The sequence below is a fragment of the Numida meleagris genome, chromosome 1 (genome assembly GCF_002078875.1).
Source record: "Numida meleagris isolate 19003 breed g44 Domestic line chromosome 1, NumMel1.0, whole genome shotgun sequence".
Lineage (NCBI taxonomy): Eukaryota > Metazoa > Chordata > Aves > Galliformes > Numididae > Numida > Numida meleagris.
This window is the reverse complement of record NC_034409.1, coordinates 145403365-145423298: the sequence shown is the minus strand read 5'-3', so window position 1 is coordinate 145423298 and position 19934 is coordinate 145403365. Positions and strand designations below refer to the sequence as shown.

Here is a 19934-nt window from a genome sequence, read left to right as displayed (position 1 = left end):
CTGACTTTTAGCTTTGATAAACATCTTTCATTTTAATTTAGGTTGAGATGGATTAATCCCTGGACCCATCTTTCTGCAAGGACAGATGCTTAAGTTTAGGTTGCTACACTTCTGTTAAATGCATCCCTCCCTGATAGACAAAGCGATAAGTAAGCAGTTTATGTGTCTAGTGTGTGTGTGTTTAGTTTTTGCCTTATTTTTTGTTCAAGCCTACCTTAGGACATCTTTGAAAGACTCGTGTACAACATCTCAGTCAAATTTCTATTTGGTACTTTTTGTAAATGTTACCTATTTTCTAGTTTTTGTTTTGTTTTTACAATGCACATATAACCGAATTTCTTATATGCATTTTAAAATTAGGATTTCTAAGCTCTGAAAAAGGACTAGTGCATTGAATTCCCATGTCAATGAGCAGTGTTGCTGGATTGATGCTGTTTCTTTTCTGAACTGTTATTCAGGATTGAAATATTTCTGTTAATCTCTGCTATGTAGGTGGTCAGTGAGGACAAAGTTAATTACAAATGAACGGCATTATGGAAATATTTAATAACTGAGAGCACATGGCCTAACACAATACAGAGTACTGCTGAGAAAGTTGTCTGATTTCTAAAGTAATCAACACTGTCCATAATCTATGATCCATTCATTTCACTCTGGGAGGAAAGTAATCTCTTTAAAGACTTTGGATAACTTTAACAATAAAATAGTTATGATAATGGAAATCTAGAGCTTGCATGTGCATATAGAAAGGTTTCTGAAAAGACAGACTAATATACCTGGAATTTTTGCTAGCTATAGGATTACACGTGACTTTATAAATATTTATGCAGGGTTCAAAGCCATCTGTCAACAATTAAAGTATATGTCACTTTTAATAACACAGTCTGCATAGATTAGGGTTACTATAATTAGAGTACTGCGCACATATTACAGCTGCAAAACTGATGAGCTAGGCTTTCTCAGGAATTTCAAAAAAGACTCTTTCTATTTGATAATATTCTGCATGATATTTGATTACATCTGAATAAGTAATGTTGCAGACAAATAGCATAGGCAGCTACTTGAACTCAAATCCAGCTTTTCTGAGAAAAGTTACAATTTTATCAGACATACAAAGACCCAACGGGAGTTAAAGAATAGTTCTATCAAATCATTGTGAGAAGGCTCTGATTGCAAATGGTCCACTTCTTTATATACCAAGAGCTGTTCTCAACTAATGTAGTGTCCCCTCCTCTACCGCTTTCATACTTCAAGAATACCTTAGTTCTCTTGAAATTTTTGAAAAAAAAAAAAAACGGGTATGATGAATTTTGAAAAGACAAGGCATTAGAAACTATTTTAAGAATAGTTTTGAGGCAAAGAGGATTTAAAAGTATAGCCCTTCATATGTGATATCTCAATTTATGCAAAGCAGCCTTACTACATAATGACCATAGCCAGAGGAGTATAGTTATATAGAAGTCATGAAAATAAATGGCAACTCAGGAACAGGAGTGGGAAGTAAATTTTGTAGCAGGAAGGTCTTGTTTGGAAGGAAACTGGAAAACTTTCACTGTAATACTCAATTGGAGCATAAATAATATAATAGAGTTTTTACTAGCTTTCTGATTTAGGGACATATGCTTCAAATGAGAAGAAATTACACAGGACTTTAAAAAAAATATGGTAAATAGTGCAGAAGACCGCTTGATTTGTTTTTGCAGTGGTGTGTTTTATGGAAAAGAAATGTAGCAAACTCTTGGTACAAGATTGGTCCAGGCACCATCACAGACTGGTGGTATACCTCTGTAATTGCTACTTGATCTTACTAATCTGGGGAGATTCCTGCTTATCAATTATTTTAAGGTTCTGCTCAATTTATTTCATAGTAGGGGGGAAATTACTTTTGCACAGAGAATCCCTCCCCACAAAAATTGTTCTATGATCAACATTGTTATCATTCATTTTGAGGTAAATGACTGTTGAAAGTTTTTGTTTCATAGTAATTGAGTTTTATATTAAATTTTTAGGAGTCTACTCCCACATCATCTTCTGTATTGATTTAGAATGTTGATACAAGGAAAAAGAGTCCTAGTGCAGCTGCTGATTACGGAAATGTATTTTTAATGTTTGCATATTGTTAACTATGAGGGACCGTTTTTAACACACTATCTACAGAAAAATGGCTAATGCAAAACTAATGGCTTCTTTCTACATCCTTTTATTTAACTTGGTTTCAAATACTTCTGGTCATCTAGAGTCTTAAAATATATTGAGTTTGAATATATTTTTCTTGTCTTGCTGAAAGACTTTTACCATATTTTTCAGAAGCCTACACAATTCTGACTTAATGGTGTGTAATGGAGTATGTCATGGTTTGTTGTGGATATGTCAGTGATAAGTGAGTCTCCTCCCTGCATAAATAACTTATAGTAGAACCCACTGTTTGTGTATGCATCAGTTCAATTGGAGCTAGTGTAAGCTGCGTAAACAATTATTTTGTAACCACTCTTCCAGACCTGGATACTATAAGGATCAATGCTCCACATGCACATTTAGAAAAAAATTGTCTATTCCCATATAAGTACAAGCCCCAAGTCTTTTGTGAAGCTACCATCCTACAGCTGTTATTTGTTGGTAGACTTAAGTGTCTTGGAGGCATACTCTGACATTTGTGCAGAGATTTCTGAAATGTTAAGGACTTCTACAAATACTGCTTGTGGCCCAGCTCATTTTTTCTCTGAGCTGCTCACTTCTACTATTCTGCTGTGGATATCAGTGATTTGTGTGCATATCAAGTCTACATTTTATATGCCAGTAGCCATTGAATTTATTTCCAGTCTGCATTAGGCAGGACTAAAAGAAAGAGGTTTTTGTCTTCCTGAGGAATGAAGAGTTACTATGCACTGTTTTGTCAACAATGTGTTAGACCACATTCTGTGTGAGGCACCTGTGGTAATGGCTCCTATCACCTCTAACTGATTGTACTGATAAACCATAAGTGAATTATTTCACAGTGTCATCATCAGTTGTCAGAGAACAGGCTTTATAGTCATTGATTAGCTTCATGGCTTATTCATGGTGAATAACTGAACTATGGCATGTAGAATCCCTGTCAAAATAATTTGGCTGCATAGAGCCTGCAAATTGGCATTATATTAAATTGGCATTATATTTGAACAGAAACAGCTTTATTTACTGCTTTCTGACTGTCTAATTTCCTGCTACAATATTATTTTCAACCTTTTCTTTTTGGAAACTATTTAATAAGTAAAGTGATACAAAATGGACATGACTGTCCTGTGATATTCTCCTGCATATTTCATCAGACCTGACTGTGGAGCCCTGCCATATAGCCTGTCTTAGGAGGGGCTGTCACTCCTCATGCTTGCATCTTTCATGCTAAATTTTGTTAATGGTCATGGTTCCAGTGGATTTGTCCAAATTCTAACATCAAAGTAGATGCTTTCAGATGAGCTTTTTTTTTTTTTTTACTTAAGTATCAAGTACTGTTTCATTTAAACAAACATTTCCTTTGCTTCTTATTTCCTCTTTCTTCTTAAAAATCTGGATAAGTAGTATCTCTGAAAATGTCATAGAACTGGAAAAAGAACTTTCATTTTAGAAAGTGGCAAAAATGAGAAATTCATTCTATAACTGCCTTTTTAACATAGCACTGCTCTTTACCAATGTATATTTTTATCCAGGAAGCTTCATCAGTGTTTTGTGTTAAACAGGTACGGTGCCTCACCTGAATGGAACATGCATTTAATTTATCATGGGAGATTATTCCATGTATAAAATAGTGGATGTGGAGCAAAATTATAATGTCAAAATAGGTAGAAAAGAATTTATTTCTCAAGCTGTATACAATAATTGAAAAGGATGTAATTAGTTAGGCAATAAATTAGAGTGCAAATACCAGAAGATTAAAACAATTCAGTCAGTTCTTTGGGGTAGCAGAATAATCCTAGTGACCTGAATTTATTTGTTTAGTTTTCATACGACCACATTGTACAGATAAAGCAAATGCTTAATGTGTGTTATATTTCTGTATGTAAGAGGGGCTTAATGCATACTAGTTTCTTTCTACTGACTACAGAAGATACCAGAATGAGTAGCTCAGATGTAAATACATATAACTCAGCAACATGAATTCTATCCAACTAGCAGGAAGCTCTTCCTTTTGATTCAAATTTGTGTTTGAATTAAAAAAGCTAAAACAATCAGAGAAACAATAACAAAAATTCAAATGTCTCAATAAATGCACTGTTACCCCTGCTGCTCAACTTAGTCTTCACAGATTTTACATGTAGTTATAGCTTCTTCTGGTTTAATGAAAGGCAGGCCCTGCTTGATCAACATGATCTCTGAGCCAGCAGTGTGCCCAGGTGGCCAAGAAGGCCAATGGCATCCTGGCTTGTATCAGGATTAGTGTTGCCAGCAGGAGCAAGGAAGTGATCATCCCTCTGTACTCGGTACTGGTGAGGCCACACCTCAAGTACTGTGTTCAGTTTTGGGCTACTCACTGTCAGAAGGAAATTGAGGCCCTTGAGCATGTTTGAAGAAGGGCAACAAAACTGGTGAGGGGTCTGGAGCAAAAGCCTTCTGAGGAGTGGCTGAGGGAATTGGAATTATTTAATCCGGAGAAGAGAAGGCTCATGGGTACCTCATGGCTCACTACAACTACCTGAAGAGAGGTTGTGTTGAGGTGGAGGTTGGCCTCTTCTGCTGTGTAACTAGCAATAGGACTATAGGGAATGGCCTCAAGTTGTGCCAGGGGAAATTCGGGTTGGATGCTGGGAAAAATTTCTCCTCTGAAAGAGTAGTCAGGTGCTGGAACAGGCTGCTCAGGGGGGTGGTAGCCGTCACCGTCCCTGGAAGTGTTCAAGAAACGTTAAGATGTTGCACTAAGGGACATGGTTTAGTAGGAAATACTGGTGATAGGTGGGCAGTTGGATTGGATGATCTTAGGGGTCTTTTCCAACCTTGGTCCTATGATTCTATGACTGTTCTCTCTAACTCCAGCATTCACTCATATGGGAGTTGGAAATGTTGTCAAAAAAGTAACTTTATAATGCTTGTGGTATGTAAGAGAAAAGTGTGAGTGAATTGGTACTGCTCTGAGCCCCCTCTGCAGCAAAAAATAGAAAGTGGTTTGATGTGCTTTGTACACAGACACAATTTTTTATTAAAACAAATACAAAACCTTATTTTGAGGTATCAAATAAGTCCTAATGCTAGGACTACCATTACTACCAGTCTACGGCGTAAGCTGGGCATCTACTTTATAAATATTTTTGTTAGGGATGTCTTACATTACTGGAAACAGTACCCTGCAGAATATTCTGGCCCACAGAGGTATGAGTGGTTTTTTAATTAGTCCACTAAAGAGAAATGCCATCCTTTTAATCATTCAGATTTTTGATGCTAAGCCAAGGGATAAACTTTAGCATATTCTTCTGGTTTGAAAGAGTTCAAAATAATTATGCTTCTAGAAATAATTCTTTTAGATACTATTTGATTAGGTAAACTGGATTAATTGCTGATCTCCTTTAGGATTTCCTTCACCAGTTCTTTGATATGCACCTAAATGAAAGAGAGGAAATATTAAGATTGATCTTAATTCACATTGACTGCAATAGAGTATCATCAATAAAGATACTTCTTTGAAAAAAGAATAAAATAAAATTTGTTAAAAAATCAGTGTTTCCCCTGAAAGTAGATGATGCATAAGATAAGTAGATGGGATACTAGATATTTGATGAAAGAGAACCATCATCACATCACTTGCAACAGGGTAAACATAAGTTCCCTTGCATTTCAGTGTTCATCACGCATGAGAGATATCACTTGTAACTTTCTGCAAGAACAGGAAGTCACTAAGAAAGGAGTCTTTTACTTAAACCAGATTTGCTTGCATGGATTCATACATTTTTGAGAGTCAGAATGGACCATTTTTGTTACTTAGTCTGACATCTGGCCTTGAACCTCTGAATTAATCTCTGCTTTAAGGCTAAAAGATCTGTCTGAGACAAGAGTATGCAATTTTTTTTTAATAACCTGACCACAGATATTAATAAATTATTTTGATATAGAACAATCCTTGCTTGGTTTATTTTTAATGTATGATATTAATAATGTAGATTTGTTTGATTAGATTTGAATGTATAAATCAAAGTTGTTGATTCATTTTCTACTTTCATGTTGATTAAAAATAAAAGTTTTTTTTAAAAATCTTTTTAACCACTCCACTAGAACTCCATCCTATGACATCTTTTCTGAACAGAGGAAACAAGAACTGGATTTGGGAGTAATAAAACGTACCTAATCTGACTAGTATTCCTATTTCTGTCTTCAAAGATAACCTATTAAAACCTTGTCTAGAACACTATTCTTGATAATTCATAGTCTGCTGGCTATCCAGGACACCCACAATTATTTTACAGAGCAGAATATTTTATCTTCTAATATGCATGTAATACAATATTTAGACTTGCAAATTTACTTCTGTCTGTATTTTATTATAGCATGTGTTTAAAAATTCATTCTATTGCCTGGCTTACCAGCTGAGGTACCTTATAAGAGAAATTGTCACTTCTCTTTGTCACTTAGTTGTGTTTTGTGTGTTTTTTGTAGAAGGTTTATCAGCACTGTTTTTGCTTTATATTGCTTTCCAGAAAGATCATTGAAGAAAATCCTAAATAATCTGAAAAAATTGCCAGTCCTTATAGGACTATACAAAAAGCGTATACTCTTAGTGGTAATTTTTCTAATTAGGCTTACACTTGAGATTTGTATGGAAGCATCAGAGACCTCTGCATGTGCTTTTGTAGCTGCATTTTCTTTTCCTTTCTGAAATTTTATACAGTACCGAGTCATATATTTGCAGAAAACCATAAGAACTTTACTACAACAATGCAACTTTTTTCAAGAAAACTCTTATTGTCTTTCTAAAAGATGAAATTTCACAAAACTTATTCATGCTAATCTATGGTATTAAAACCTTTTCCAGAATTGCTGTTTGTATCAAAGAAAGCTTTCACTAGTCCATCAGGGGCTTTTAGGCAACTGGGCTGTTAAAGATCTAATTGCGAGTCCCAAATTCCCAGTATAGCAATAGCAAGACTGGAGATGGATCCTGCCTAGGACAAAATAATTTGCTTGTGTATATGTACCACAAAAGTGGTAAGAAAATGAAAATTTTCTGTGAAAATAAATGTCACCAGAAGAAGACTTCCTTTTGATGTCAAAATTTTAGTTCAACAAACTTTCACCAAAATTAAGGAAAGATTCACAGTAACAGTGTGTCTACTACAATCTCAGAACACTGGAGATGCTCATCTTGCCACAATCAGTCAAATTAACATTGTCAATAATATTGCTGCTATTTTCATTGCAATAGAAAGACAATGATACATGATAAAACCCACATTAGGTTGTGACAGACATTTGCTAGAATAGAAAGCCCTTTTGGACACCTAAAGGAAGGAGATAATTTTATGCTGAAATACAGAAGGAAGAACATTTATTTTAATTGTTTTTATGTGATAGAGCTAGCAGTATATAGCGAACAAACCTCCTCCTTATGCAGCTGGGTGATCTGCTAAGTATCACAGAATCACAGAATTGTAGGGGCTGGAAGGGACCTCTACAGATCATCAAGTCCAAACCTCCTGCAAACCAGGCCCCCTACAGCAGGCTGCACAGGTAGGCATCCAGGCAAGTCTTGAATATCTCCAGAGAAGGAGACTCCACAACCTCCCTGGGCAGCATGTTCCAGTGCTCCGTCACCCTCACTGTGAAGAAGTTCCTTCACATATTGGTGCAGAACTTCCTGTGCTCAAGTTTATGGCCATTTCCCCTTGTCCTGTCCCCACAGACCACTGAAAAGAGGTTGGCCATGTCCTTTGACTCCCACACTTAAGAGTTTTATAAACATTAATAAGATAGATCCCCTCTCAGTCTTCTTTTAAAGTCTTCTTTTCTTCTCAAGGCTGAATAGACCCAGGTCGCTCAGCCTTTCCTCATAAGAGGTGCTCCAGGCCCTTTATTATCTTTGTGGCTTTCCGCTGGAATCCAGAGATGCCTGTCTTTTTTTGTACCAGGGAGCCCAGAAGTATTTGCAACACAAAATCTCTACTTGTAACCTGTGTTTCTTTTCCTTCTAGACAGTAGCTTTATAAGATTTGTCACACAACAAAGGCATTATAACTGGCTTTTAACTTTGTTTCAAATCTGAATCAAGCTAGCTTTGAAGGAGTATGTGAACTGTATAAAGTTAATAAAGAATTTATATTAGAACTAAGCCATGCTAGGTAGAGAACCACCACTGAGATTTGTGAATTTATATGGAGAGAATATTTCTTCTTGTACAATTAAGAACACAAACGAGCATAACAAAACCCAAATTAAAAAGTAGCTTGTTCATCTTTAGTTTCTACTCTTTCAAGGTACAGTGAAAAGTTTTGAAAAAGTGGAACACTTTTAATATGTTGAACCTACATTTCAAACAATTTAGTGAGAGTTTCTGGATTTTCATATTTCTAATTGTAAGTGAATAATGCATAACAAGGAGAATGTGAAAAAAATGAGAACATAACTATATGGGACGCAATTTAGAGAAGAAGTGAAATATGATGACCTTATTAAGCCAATACATTCTTGAGATACAGTTGCAGAATGTAAAGAAGAATGTTCTCAGACTGAAAAAAAAAAGTTTATATAAATGGAACAATAGTATGGAAGTTTTGGAAGCAACTCTGTGTTTCTGGAGGTTTGTAATCATGCCACGTAGGTAGGGAGTCTTGTATCACAGAGATAGTTTTGTGGCTGTATCAGAGTTTGAACAGGGCAAAAAAAATAATAATAATAATAATAAAAAATATATATATATATACTGTTGGATAATAACTTTCTGGTTCAAGTATTGGATAGACCGATCAGAGGTGAAGCACTGCTGGATCTGGTGCTCACCAATGCAGGGGAGATCATTAAAGGCAGGAAACTGGCAAGGCTTGGAAAGGACCTGCTGGTCAGACTGAGGGAAAAGAAGGGATTGTACCAGCTATGGAAGCAAGGGCATGTCACCTGGGAAGAGTACAGGGATGCTGACAGGACATGAAGAGAGGGAATTAGGAAAGCCAGGGTGCAGATGGAACTGAGCTTGGTGAGGGATGTTACAAACAACAAGAAGGGATTATATAGGTACATTGGCCAGAAGAGCTAGGCCAAAGAGAGCATACCTCCCTTGGTAAATGAGAAAGGAGAACTGGCTATGACAGATATGGAGAAGGCTGAGGTACTCAATGAGTTTTTTGCCTCAGTCTTCACTGGCAGCCAGGATTCTCACATTTCTCATGTCTCTGAAGCTCACATCCCTGAACCGCTAGGTGGGAACTGGGGGAGTAAACCCACCCCCCACCCGTAAGGGCAGAGCAAGTATGAGACAGCTTCATGAGACTGAATGGATACAAGTCTATGGGGCCAGATGACATGCATCCCAGCATCCTAAAGGAGCTGGCTGATGTGGTTGCTGAGCCGCTCTCCATCATATTTGAAAAGTTGTGGCTGTCAAGTGAAGTCCCTGGGGCCTGGAAAAAAGGAAACGTCACTCACTCCCAAGGGAGGAAGGAGGATGCAGGGAACTACAGGCCAGTCAGCTTCACCTCTCTGCCTGGGAGGATCATGGAACAGATCCTCCTGGAAAACATGTTAAGGCACGTGAGGCGTGAGCAGATTATCTGAGACAGACAGCGTGGCTTTACCAAGGGAACGTCATGCCTGACCAATCTGGTGGCCTTCTATGATGAAGTAACAACACTGGTGGACAAAAGGAAGGTGACCGATGTCATCTACCTGGACATCTACCTGGTTACCTTCCACCCAAGCCATTCTATGATTCTGTGATTCTATGATACTATGATTCTTAGTGATACTTAGTATAGTTCATTGACTTGTGTTTTGTCTCCATATATACTGTTTTGGCAGAAGTTTTTCATGAATTACATAATGAACAGAGAGCAAGGCAGTTATACAAAGCAACATTTCATCTTAGACATGTCCTGCAGATAACATATAACAATACCTAATAAAACTTTTGAATCAGGGATGCTGCATAAATTAGTTCAGCTGTTTCAGTTGTGAATGCCATTCTCCTGTTCATATATTGTGTTGCAAGTGGCTTTTATAGAGCTACTGATATTTATTTTTGTGATGTCTTCTTTGTAGAAATCTAAAATATTTTTCCTAGGCTTTGTACATCTCTTAACAACACGGAAGGTAGTCCGTGAAATTACTCCCTGCAGAAGTAAACTTGCATTCAAAAACACTAATCTTTCTTGAACAACAAAACAATTAAATATTTTAAGGTCTAAAACAAGTGCATTTCAGACTTATTAATAGGCAGTTAGCTACTTTTAAGACAAAAAATACGTGATGATTACATTAAAGAATCTGAGCCAGCAAGACTAGACCAGTGCAAACCAGTCTTCCTGAAAGAAAGTGCAATGCATGATACTGCACTATCTGTATTTTGGACTAGATGCAGTTATTATCACTCACAATAATCCATTTATACAGATATCATGATATTTTTTTGTATATGACATATAAAGTGACCTGAATCTGAATGGGGTGTAAAGAAAACTGTGTGTGCATGCATGACAGTTCTACAACTTAATATTTAAAAATCTGTGTGGCAGCATTTGTACATTTGATAAATGGAAAAAAAAAAAAGTACTGTTCAAATGATTGCTTAGTTCTGCTTAACAAAATGAACAAATGAGTCAAACTTTGAAATCTCTGCTTCTGACCTTCTGTCTTGTAGACCATTATTGGCCATGCTTATACTGAAAAATAAGAAGGAACAAGAGAACTATTTTGTGTACTGGATCCAAAGCACTTACACTGCCTAACACAGTGTCATCTATCCCTTTGATTTGTTTTGGGTCACCCTTGCCAGCTCTACTAAAACAATGCCTGGATGTGACCTGGGAAACAGTTGTCTCCAGAATGATAATGTTTCCCAGCTGTACTGGCTTGGTCTGCTGTTCCCTGGTCAAACATTTGATATTGTCCCAGCACATTTATTTCATTCAGTTTATACCAGATTCCCATGTAACACACTGAATGCATACAACCTGTAACTTTTGTATTTAACAGATGTATGCCAATGTATGAAGCACAGCTCTTGTATTGGTCCAGATATTTTGAACTGAAAAATCCACACAAGATAATAATTGTATCTCAAGACCACGTGGACACCACATGGGTCTGGAAAAGGTGCAGGGTCAGTTGCTGTGTAGCATGGATTCTGTCTCTTTCCTTGAAATGATTCTAGTCTGAATGTAAGAGGGACAAGAGACTTGACTTGGCTAGGGTTTAATGACCAATCTCTTATTTAGCAGTATAGAAGAAGTACAAACAGGAGTTTTACATATGTTTTTAAATTAAAAATGAATAATGCATGTCTTTTAAATCTGACTGTAAACTGGAGGGAAAAAAAAATTGGAATTATTTTTCTGTGGATCCTAGATTTTTCTTTTAAAATCAAAACAATATTAGAGACTGAAATTTTGGGTATTAATTGAAGTTCTTCATCTATACTGCTAACTTGCATGCCACATCTCGTCTTCAGCTGTTGCGGGGCAAATCATTTCCTAAATATGATAACTGGGATCTACGACAAACAGGCAGTGGTGGAAGTGTGGATGAACAAATCAGTGGAGATTGTGATGATGAAGATGGTTGCGGAGGATCGGGAAGTGGAGAAGTAAAAAGAGTCCTGAAAATTACAGACTGTAAGTCCATGATTCCATTTCCATTATACATTCAAAGAGTGAAATGTCATATATTCCACTAAGAAACACCACTGAATTATCTTAGAAAAGATGTGGAGAAGTTGTCTACATAATGTTTCCAAGGTATACTGGAATAGGACTGTAATTATAAGACTTCTGTGAGGATGATATGAAGATAAGTATCAGTTTCATCATAGCAAATGTTAGTGCATAGACCTCATTACAGTATTTTAGCCAATTAATGTGTGATATAATAATATTCCCCTTTGACCTACTGATTTAACACGAAGGGTAATACTTGGCAGTCTAGCATGGAAGTTGTTTCTATTAATTAATGGAACTAATGTAATGGAACTATGCTGAAAGTTAAGATTTTGTTGCGGTAGCTGTATTTCATAGAGAAGTATTTGAGTCAATCTTTACAATATTTATGATTTTACATTAGGAACAAGAATGAAAACATTAAATGTCATTACTATTTAAACTGGTGGAATTTTCTTAGCTTTATAAGACTGGTAGTAAGTCCAAAGCTAAGTCAGATATTGAACTCCTGGCTGCTTATATTGCTTACTTTCTTTGTGAAGTACAAGTGGATGATAGACATAGCCAGCAGGTTGACCTGAGTATGTTTATCCTCAATTATGGTTTGTTAGATCTGATGGTTTTTGTGCATCACAATGTTGGTTTGTTTTGGTGGTTTTTTTTTTTTTTTGTATTTTTTTTTGTATTTTTTTTAATTGCAAGAAATTTCTGACTACTGTATTTAGATATGGTTTGTGTTTGACCACATTAATAATGGAAGACTAATGAAACTGAATTTCTTGTGCAGAAGCTTATATCGGAAATCCTAAATATACTGATATACAGAGGAAAAAAATGACACATTTGCGTTGTGAACAAGATGAAATCATTAGATTTGTTCAATTCAAAACCTTCATGAGCTGCAGATATAATTTTCTTTCTTCTGGTGCATAGCAGATCTTTATTAATTTTATTAATTTTTGAAATTACAAGAATGCTTCTATCCATTATAAAACACTACTTTATCAGTCTACCATAACCGTATTTTTAAAGTGAAAAGCAGAATGCAGTTGCAGTAATCTCAGACAGCAGAAACACAATGGGCTGAACTGGACATTGCTCACATAGCAATTTAGAAATCCGAACAAGAAAAATCACATGTTAGAAATAATATGTAATGAACTGTACTCATTATGGAAATGGGAAGTTTACTTTACCTTTACTTTACCTTTAATCTTTTGATATATGCAGGCATATAAATGATGTTATCTTTTCCTTACCAAAAATTATTTTCACAGCCTTTTGCTTCCTGTCAATTTTTCATGATCAGCCAGGAAAGGATGGGACATTACTGCCTATTTTGTATAATACTAGAGTCTGGGGGTCCTATCCAAAGCCAAGTCTCTGTTTTGTTATTTATTCCAAAGAATTTCACCAAGGGTATCCTGTTTCCAATACGTTCATAATCTAAATAAATAATCTAAATAAATAAGCTAAATAAATCTTAATGAGCTGATAAAGTATGATAGAGAAGTATCCATACTAAACACATTGCTTCGCGTAAAAATAAAAAATGTAAGAAGACATATATCCTTTCTAAGTCCACTTCATCGTCTTCTGAACATGTGTATAGTCTCAGACCTAGAAGTAACAGAGAGGAAGGGAAGATATGTTTTTACCAAGATAAAACTGTAGTAATTTTATTTTAACATACAGCCACTGAAATTGAAGATGACTTATTTCTCCACTCAGTGTTACTGATATAGGAAGTGTTTTCATTTAGTGTTGGAGACTGACAAATGTGTGGTGAAGGGCTCTAGACTTTGGGAGGCCAATGAAGAGATTTGTTATTTATGGCCCAGAAATGGTAGCCCTAGCATTATACGAGTGCTTAAAATATGTTGTTTTCTTAAAAATTCTAGTTTTCATATCAAATAATCAATTATTCTATTACATTCAGTATTTCAGAGCTCTACAATTTTTCTGACTGTTTTGCCATTTTTAAGTTGCTTTAAAATATAGCAAATTGCTGCTGTCTTTTGGAGAAACGGTAGTACAAAGGATAGTGTACTTTAAATGTATAAAATAAACACTAGCATAAAGTCTTGACACTTTGCAATTTTCATTCTACTCTAACCAAGAAGTCCCCACATGACAATTTAATGTGTCATAATGAATTAACTGCATTAAAAAAAAAGCAGAATTCAAAAGGTAATAACAAGAAATACTTATCTGTATATCTGTTTTCACATAGCTGTGCAAGGAAGAGATAATCCTGCTATCACTCTGCTGAGATACTTGCTCCCTTTTATCAAAATTCTCATAAGATTTATAGCAAGACCACTAATTTTCTGAAAAGTGCTGTGCCACAGCTTTATCTTTTTTCTTCTTTTCTCATTTTAACATTCAGTGTAGCTGTTTCTTTTCTATATGTCCTAGTTCAAGGCTCATGTATTTAAAATTATCTAGGTGTTTATACAACCAAAACTTGTCTCTACCTATATTTGATTTTTATCTTACCACATATTTGCCCTGAGGAAAAAAATCACTAAAATGTTTGATTTCTATGATTAGTTAATCTATGGATTATTATTACCTTATTAAGATTATGCAGTAGTGTGGAAAAAGTTGGAAAAGGCTTTATGATGTGACCTCCATGTGAAAAGAGAGTATGATGATTCACATAATCCAGTCTATATCTTTTATCCGGTTTTATTCTTCTCTTTCTAGTCCCAGACATCTTTACTCCTCTTTCAGTTCTTTCACTCACTTTGGTATGACTGTTTTCTTGCCTTGCCTTGCCTTCTCTATTTTATAAGCATCTTCTGTGATAAGCATCGTTTATCCCCATCTCCAAAGCTGCTTAAACCTACCATACATGAGAAACTTCACTTAGCCTCCCTTGTTCAAGGAGAGCAAACTTCATTAACTACACTATTTGCAAATTCTATAGAGACTTTTCCATCTTGCTTTTCACCACTCACAGGTCTTGCCAGGCAGGTCATAATCCTTTCCAAAATTAGAAAAAGGGGAGTAATATCAATTTAGTAATAACAATTCATGAGAACAGGTAGAATTGGAAGAAAGTGCAATAGCAACAATGTTCATAGTATCTCTCATTTGTACATCTGTTTTCTCTCCATTGCTTCATCAGCCATTCCTGTCCTAAAAGTATGGGAACTGAACAGTTACTGTTCATTGAACAAAATAAGTAGACTAAGTACAAATCTTAGCTACACTATAACACATGATTTCATTGAGGTAATGTTCATTCAAAGTGCTTGACTGAGACACAAGAAGAGAAAAGACTATTTTAGGCAGCAAAGGTAAATGTGACAAAATTACTGCATTTATCTTGATCTGTGCTTATTATAAAACAATTGTCGGTCTTTAGGTAGGTAGGATTTAAATAAATCATCACTAAACTAGATTGAGATAGATTCACTGTATAATTTGAATACAAAGAATGAGAATTTGCAGCCTGAAGTGGAAATGATATACAACCACATAGAATGTTAAACATGAAATGAAAACTCTGGATTAAATATCTAATGCATATTCTAATTTTGATATTAAAACATAATCATATCTATCTTTTGACTCAATTGGTTGCAGATTTAAGAATATATTTATACAAATAAAATCAACTAAACATTCTGATTAGCATTAGTTGTTTTAATTACCTGACTGTTGGAGAATGACAGTTTATAAGACTGAAAATTTCAACATGATGTCAAGTAACACAGCTACTCCTGTGTTCTCTGACTGGCCTGTTTTGCTATTTCTCCCATTTTCACCAACCTCAACTCCAAAGGATGAGCAGTATTGTGGTCAAAGTTATCATGGAAGTGGTGTGATAAATAGCTTCTCAGTTGATTTCTGCTATTTCTGATTGGCTTAAGGTTCAAAGATTTATGATTAATAGTACTCATCAGATAGTGAAAGCAATAAAATCTCTGTTATGATGTTTACCATTTGTTATATTGTTTTAAAGTCTAATCTGCATTTGATATTACCTCAGTAAAGAGAAATATCTCTTATGCCTTAGTAGGATTTCAGATTTTATTTTGTTTGTACACAGCAGTATTCCACACCATTTTTAGTGGGAAGTGATCTTATTCAGATTTCTTTGGAATGTCTACATCACCTCACTCTTTATATGTTTGCTCTGTTCATAACGTCTCAATTTTATTTAAAAATAGTATAAAAAATAGAAGTTTCTTCTGCAGATTCCAAGCTTGATCTAAATGTTGCCATAAATTTTCACACTTGTGTTTATGTATCTTGTTGTGTTTTGCAGAATGATATGATTAACCATTTCTTGTTTAGCTAGAAGAACTGATATGTAACAATGGTCCTTGTTTTAATTGAATTGAACTGAGATATATTTTAACCTTATGAAATTCTCCAGAAATTGACTTTGTGTATTCCCTATGTCTAAAAATTCTGTCAGAAGTTGGTGAGTTGTCTTTGAGAGAACATAGAAAAGACAGTGGTGAAGGAGGAGCAGAACAGTGGGGGATGTTACAGAAAATTCCACTCAATTTTGAAATGCAATAGAGTGCACTGCCTACTATAACACCTATTGTAAATTCTTCTTTAATTCCAGTCAAAAACGTGCTTTCACACAGAAGTTATTTTACACCCATGTAAATGCACTACCATTCAGAATAAATTTTATGGTCCACAGTGGGAGTCTTGGCATATTAGTCACGGTCAGGTCTGTTCTGAGCAAACACTATGTCTGTAATTGCCTTTCTGGTCCTCTGTTATTGCTTCTTTGCCTGTTGAGGCCTCCTCTGCTCTGGACTGAACAAACCAAGGGACCTCAGCCGCTCTTCATATATCTTGTCCTCTAGAATCTTTACTATCTTTGCCACACTCCTTTGTATGCTTCAGTAATTCTATGTATTTCCTATACTGTGCTGCCCAAAACTCATCATAGTACTTCAGGTAAGGCTGCACCAGCACAGAGTAGATTGGGAGCAGGAAATTTTATCATCTGATTTTCCCAATGGATAATATAAACATGGAAGTCACACCTTTTAGTAAAATAAGATGCAAGGAAGTTACCTTGTAATTAATTTCAGTTTTCTGTCAGTATTTCAAATGAAATTACTTTTTTTCTCTTGCTACCGTGTGTCATCTTACAATCAGCAGTTTTGTTTGTGCAAACATCAAGGACTGTTGGAGGTCTGTGCATAGGAGTCCACAGGTGAGTTTTTATTGCTGAAATCATTTGAACTTGAGTATCACTGTGGTTTTGTTTCTGCTTCAAATAATTTATATTTTTATGTATTTCTGTGCAAGCACTTTATCGTGCATACAGAAAAAGCTTTGAACTTTGTATGTGTTGACAATATGTATCTTCCTCCTGAAAGAGAATACTGATTTATTGAAATATAAATCTTCCACATGAATGTTCTTAGTCTTCAAAATATTTCCAGTTCTCAAAAAGACAAGACAGAGAAGAGGTCAGAATTATAGCAGTTTTCTTGTGGGAAGGAAGGGTGGGATAACCGAAGCATCCCAGTTAATATTAAACTATGTGGACTTCACTGATGTATTTATATGTGATATCTTCACAGTAGTTTAATTTACTAATCCAATCCCTTCAAATGAGCCAGTAGAAAACAGATGAAGGTTAGCCCTTGAAAAGCAGCAACTTCTGCCCAAGTATGTTGCCTCCCATCTTTACCTATAAATCTTTCTTTGTCGTCCAATGATTCTTCAGTTGTTCGTACAGATGAGGGAAAATATGACATAGATAATAATCAGGCTAAGCTTCTATTGCTGTATTTAAATTTACTCAGTTAGTCTATGGGGAAAAAAGAGAATAATCATTTCACTAGAGTTTGATGGGAATTTATGTCTTTGTTTTCATGAAAAACTTTAAGAAGGTTTTTATTTCTTTCCAACAACAAGTAAGAGCTTTGAATTATTTTTTTTTCCAACTCAAAGAAACGTGCATAAGACTTTATTTTTTTCATCATACAAAATGTTAAAAATTACTCATCTCTGGATTAAATTATGTACTACTTATTTTTGTATATTTTTCAGAGAGATGCAAAAACAAATCAAAATACGCTGCTTGTTTATGCCCAGATTGACTAACATGCACTATACACTATGGAAGTAAGACTAGTTCATATTATATTTTAAATCTAGTTATGATCAAGTTATTTCTGAAATCAGTAAGCACCATTTCAGTGACTTCATAGAGGCTTGAATTTTCCTGAGAAAACACATAATTAATTTAGCAGTTGAAAAATTCTAATTGTATTTCAGTGAATTGGTATTTGTTATTATGTGTAACATGTTGTTTGAAATGCATTCTATAATAATGTATTAGGGATATGAAAAAAAGAATTTTTATAGCTCTTGCAATCCCTGCATTCAAAACAGTTTTGTTGTTCTATCAAGTTCTTCCATGAATTAAGAATAAGGTAATTTCTATTGTTTTTTCTTTGTATAAAATAGAAATGAGCAAGAAAGTTCACACAAAAATATGCTCCTTCCAAGCAATTGTGTTTAAAAGAATCCTTTTTTCTAAGTGATGATGCTTAGTTCTCAAAAGGCTTTGATTTTTTTGCTTTAGATATGTATCCAGAAGTATTTATGAAAAACAGACCTTCTGAAGACTCGGACTTATCTGTTCCATCTTAGGTGTGATTTTATTATCTCAAAGAAATCTTTCTTTAATTCACAATTTTCATTTTTAGCTTTAAGGACTGTCATAAGGAGACTGATTTTTAACTTCTTATTCATGATTGGAGAGGCTGATTGGAGACAAAATTTGCAAAGTTCTGAATATCACTGTGTAAGTTTTGCCTGATCTCTACCAACAAATGAAAATCCACAAAGTAATAAAAAAAGCAACCAAAAACAACAGGCCAGTGTCCCACAATTTGCATTAGATTTCTCATAGTTTCTGTGGTAGCGTTTGTGTTTCTTATACTTTTCTATAGTATTTCTACTCTACTGGCATAAAGACTCAACGTTTCAAAAAAAGAAAAAGATTTTTTGTTTGGTAGAAATTGACTCTTTTTATTACTTTGATTGAAAGAAAATGAATAGCTAGCCTCTGTGAAGTTTGAAAGGATCATAATATTCTAGGTACATACCCCTCATCTGCAGAGTTAGCTACTTTAATGTTACAATAAAAGCTGTATAATATTACCATTCAAAATCTAAATATGGATGTTGGGTGATTGCTATTCACTACTGCTCATTTCTCTGTTTTCCTTAGAATTTAATCTTACTTTAATAATTACAGATATAGGAATAGTGTTATTTTTACTATGTTAGTCATTTATAATGTAAACATCTAAGCCTGAACTAATAAATACAGGCTCATTTTATTGTCACTGGAAAGGAATAAACGTGTCACTGGAAGTAGTAAACGTGAGGCTATGCAATTAATTACATTTTAAATGCCTCTGTTAGGTTGAGAATTGTGACATATAACCCTTATTTCTCTCAATAGATTGTGCAAGGAGTTAAGCTTCAGTAGCTCAAGTACAAGAATCAAAAGTCATTTAGGCAAGTCCTTCCGTAAGTCAGGTAGTTTTGCCTTTGCTTTGGTTTTGATTTCATTTTCCGTACTTTATGTAAAGGTCAAATATTTTTCAGAGTACACTCTAGTCTTAACATAATTATCATTAATGCAACATAAAACAAAGGAGCTACTTGTAAGCACAGAACATCATAGCTGTAAAATAGCATTCATACTGTCTGATAAGACTCATTTGCTATCCATCATGTGTGAAGCTGATAATGGTTATTGGTGCAAAAGGATTTAAGACTGTCTGTTAATCCCATGGTATATTTGGATAGCAAACAGTCTTGGTTTCTGTTTTGTCTGTTTCTCATTCTTGATTTTAAACAGAGAAAAACAAAGGAATGGTTTCACTGAATTAAAAAAGAATGCTAAAACTTTTTTTGTATGTTATTGAGAATCTTCTTTCTCAAGACTGATTTACATCAGACTTCATCTTTTAATCTGTTTTTTTTTTTTAACAGGTTATAACCATGATAAATGTTGCATTTCTGTATACCCAAAGGTAATTTATAATGAAAGGTAGTTCCTCTGCCTGCCATGTATGTTTCCCATCTTTACTATATTTAAACAAA

General features: G+C 34.9%; 1 protein-coding gene across 1 annotated transcript in view; it reads left to right on the top strand.

Moving 5' to 3' along the window:
• GPC5 (glypican 5) overlaps positions 1 to 19582 on the top strand; it is a 361698-nt gene extending 342116 nt beyond the window's left edge. The window contains exons 7-9 of the mRNA XM_021416707.1: positions 11618 to 11780; positions 16962 to 17016; positions 17862 to 19582. Of these exons, the coding sequence (XP_021272382.1) occupies positions 11618 to 11780; positions 16962 to 17016; positions 17862 to 17940 (297 nt within the window). The 3' untranslated portion in view covers positions 17941 to 19582. The remainder of the gene's footprint in view (positions 1 to 11617; positions 11781 to 16961; positions 17017 to 17861) is intronic.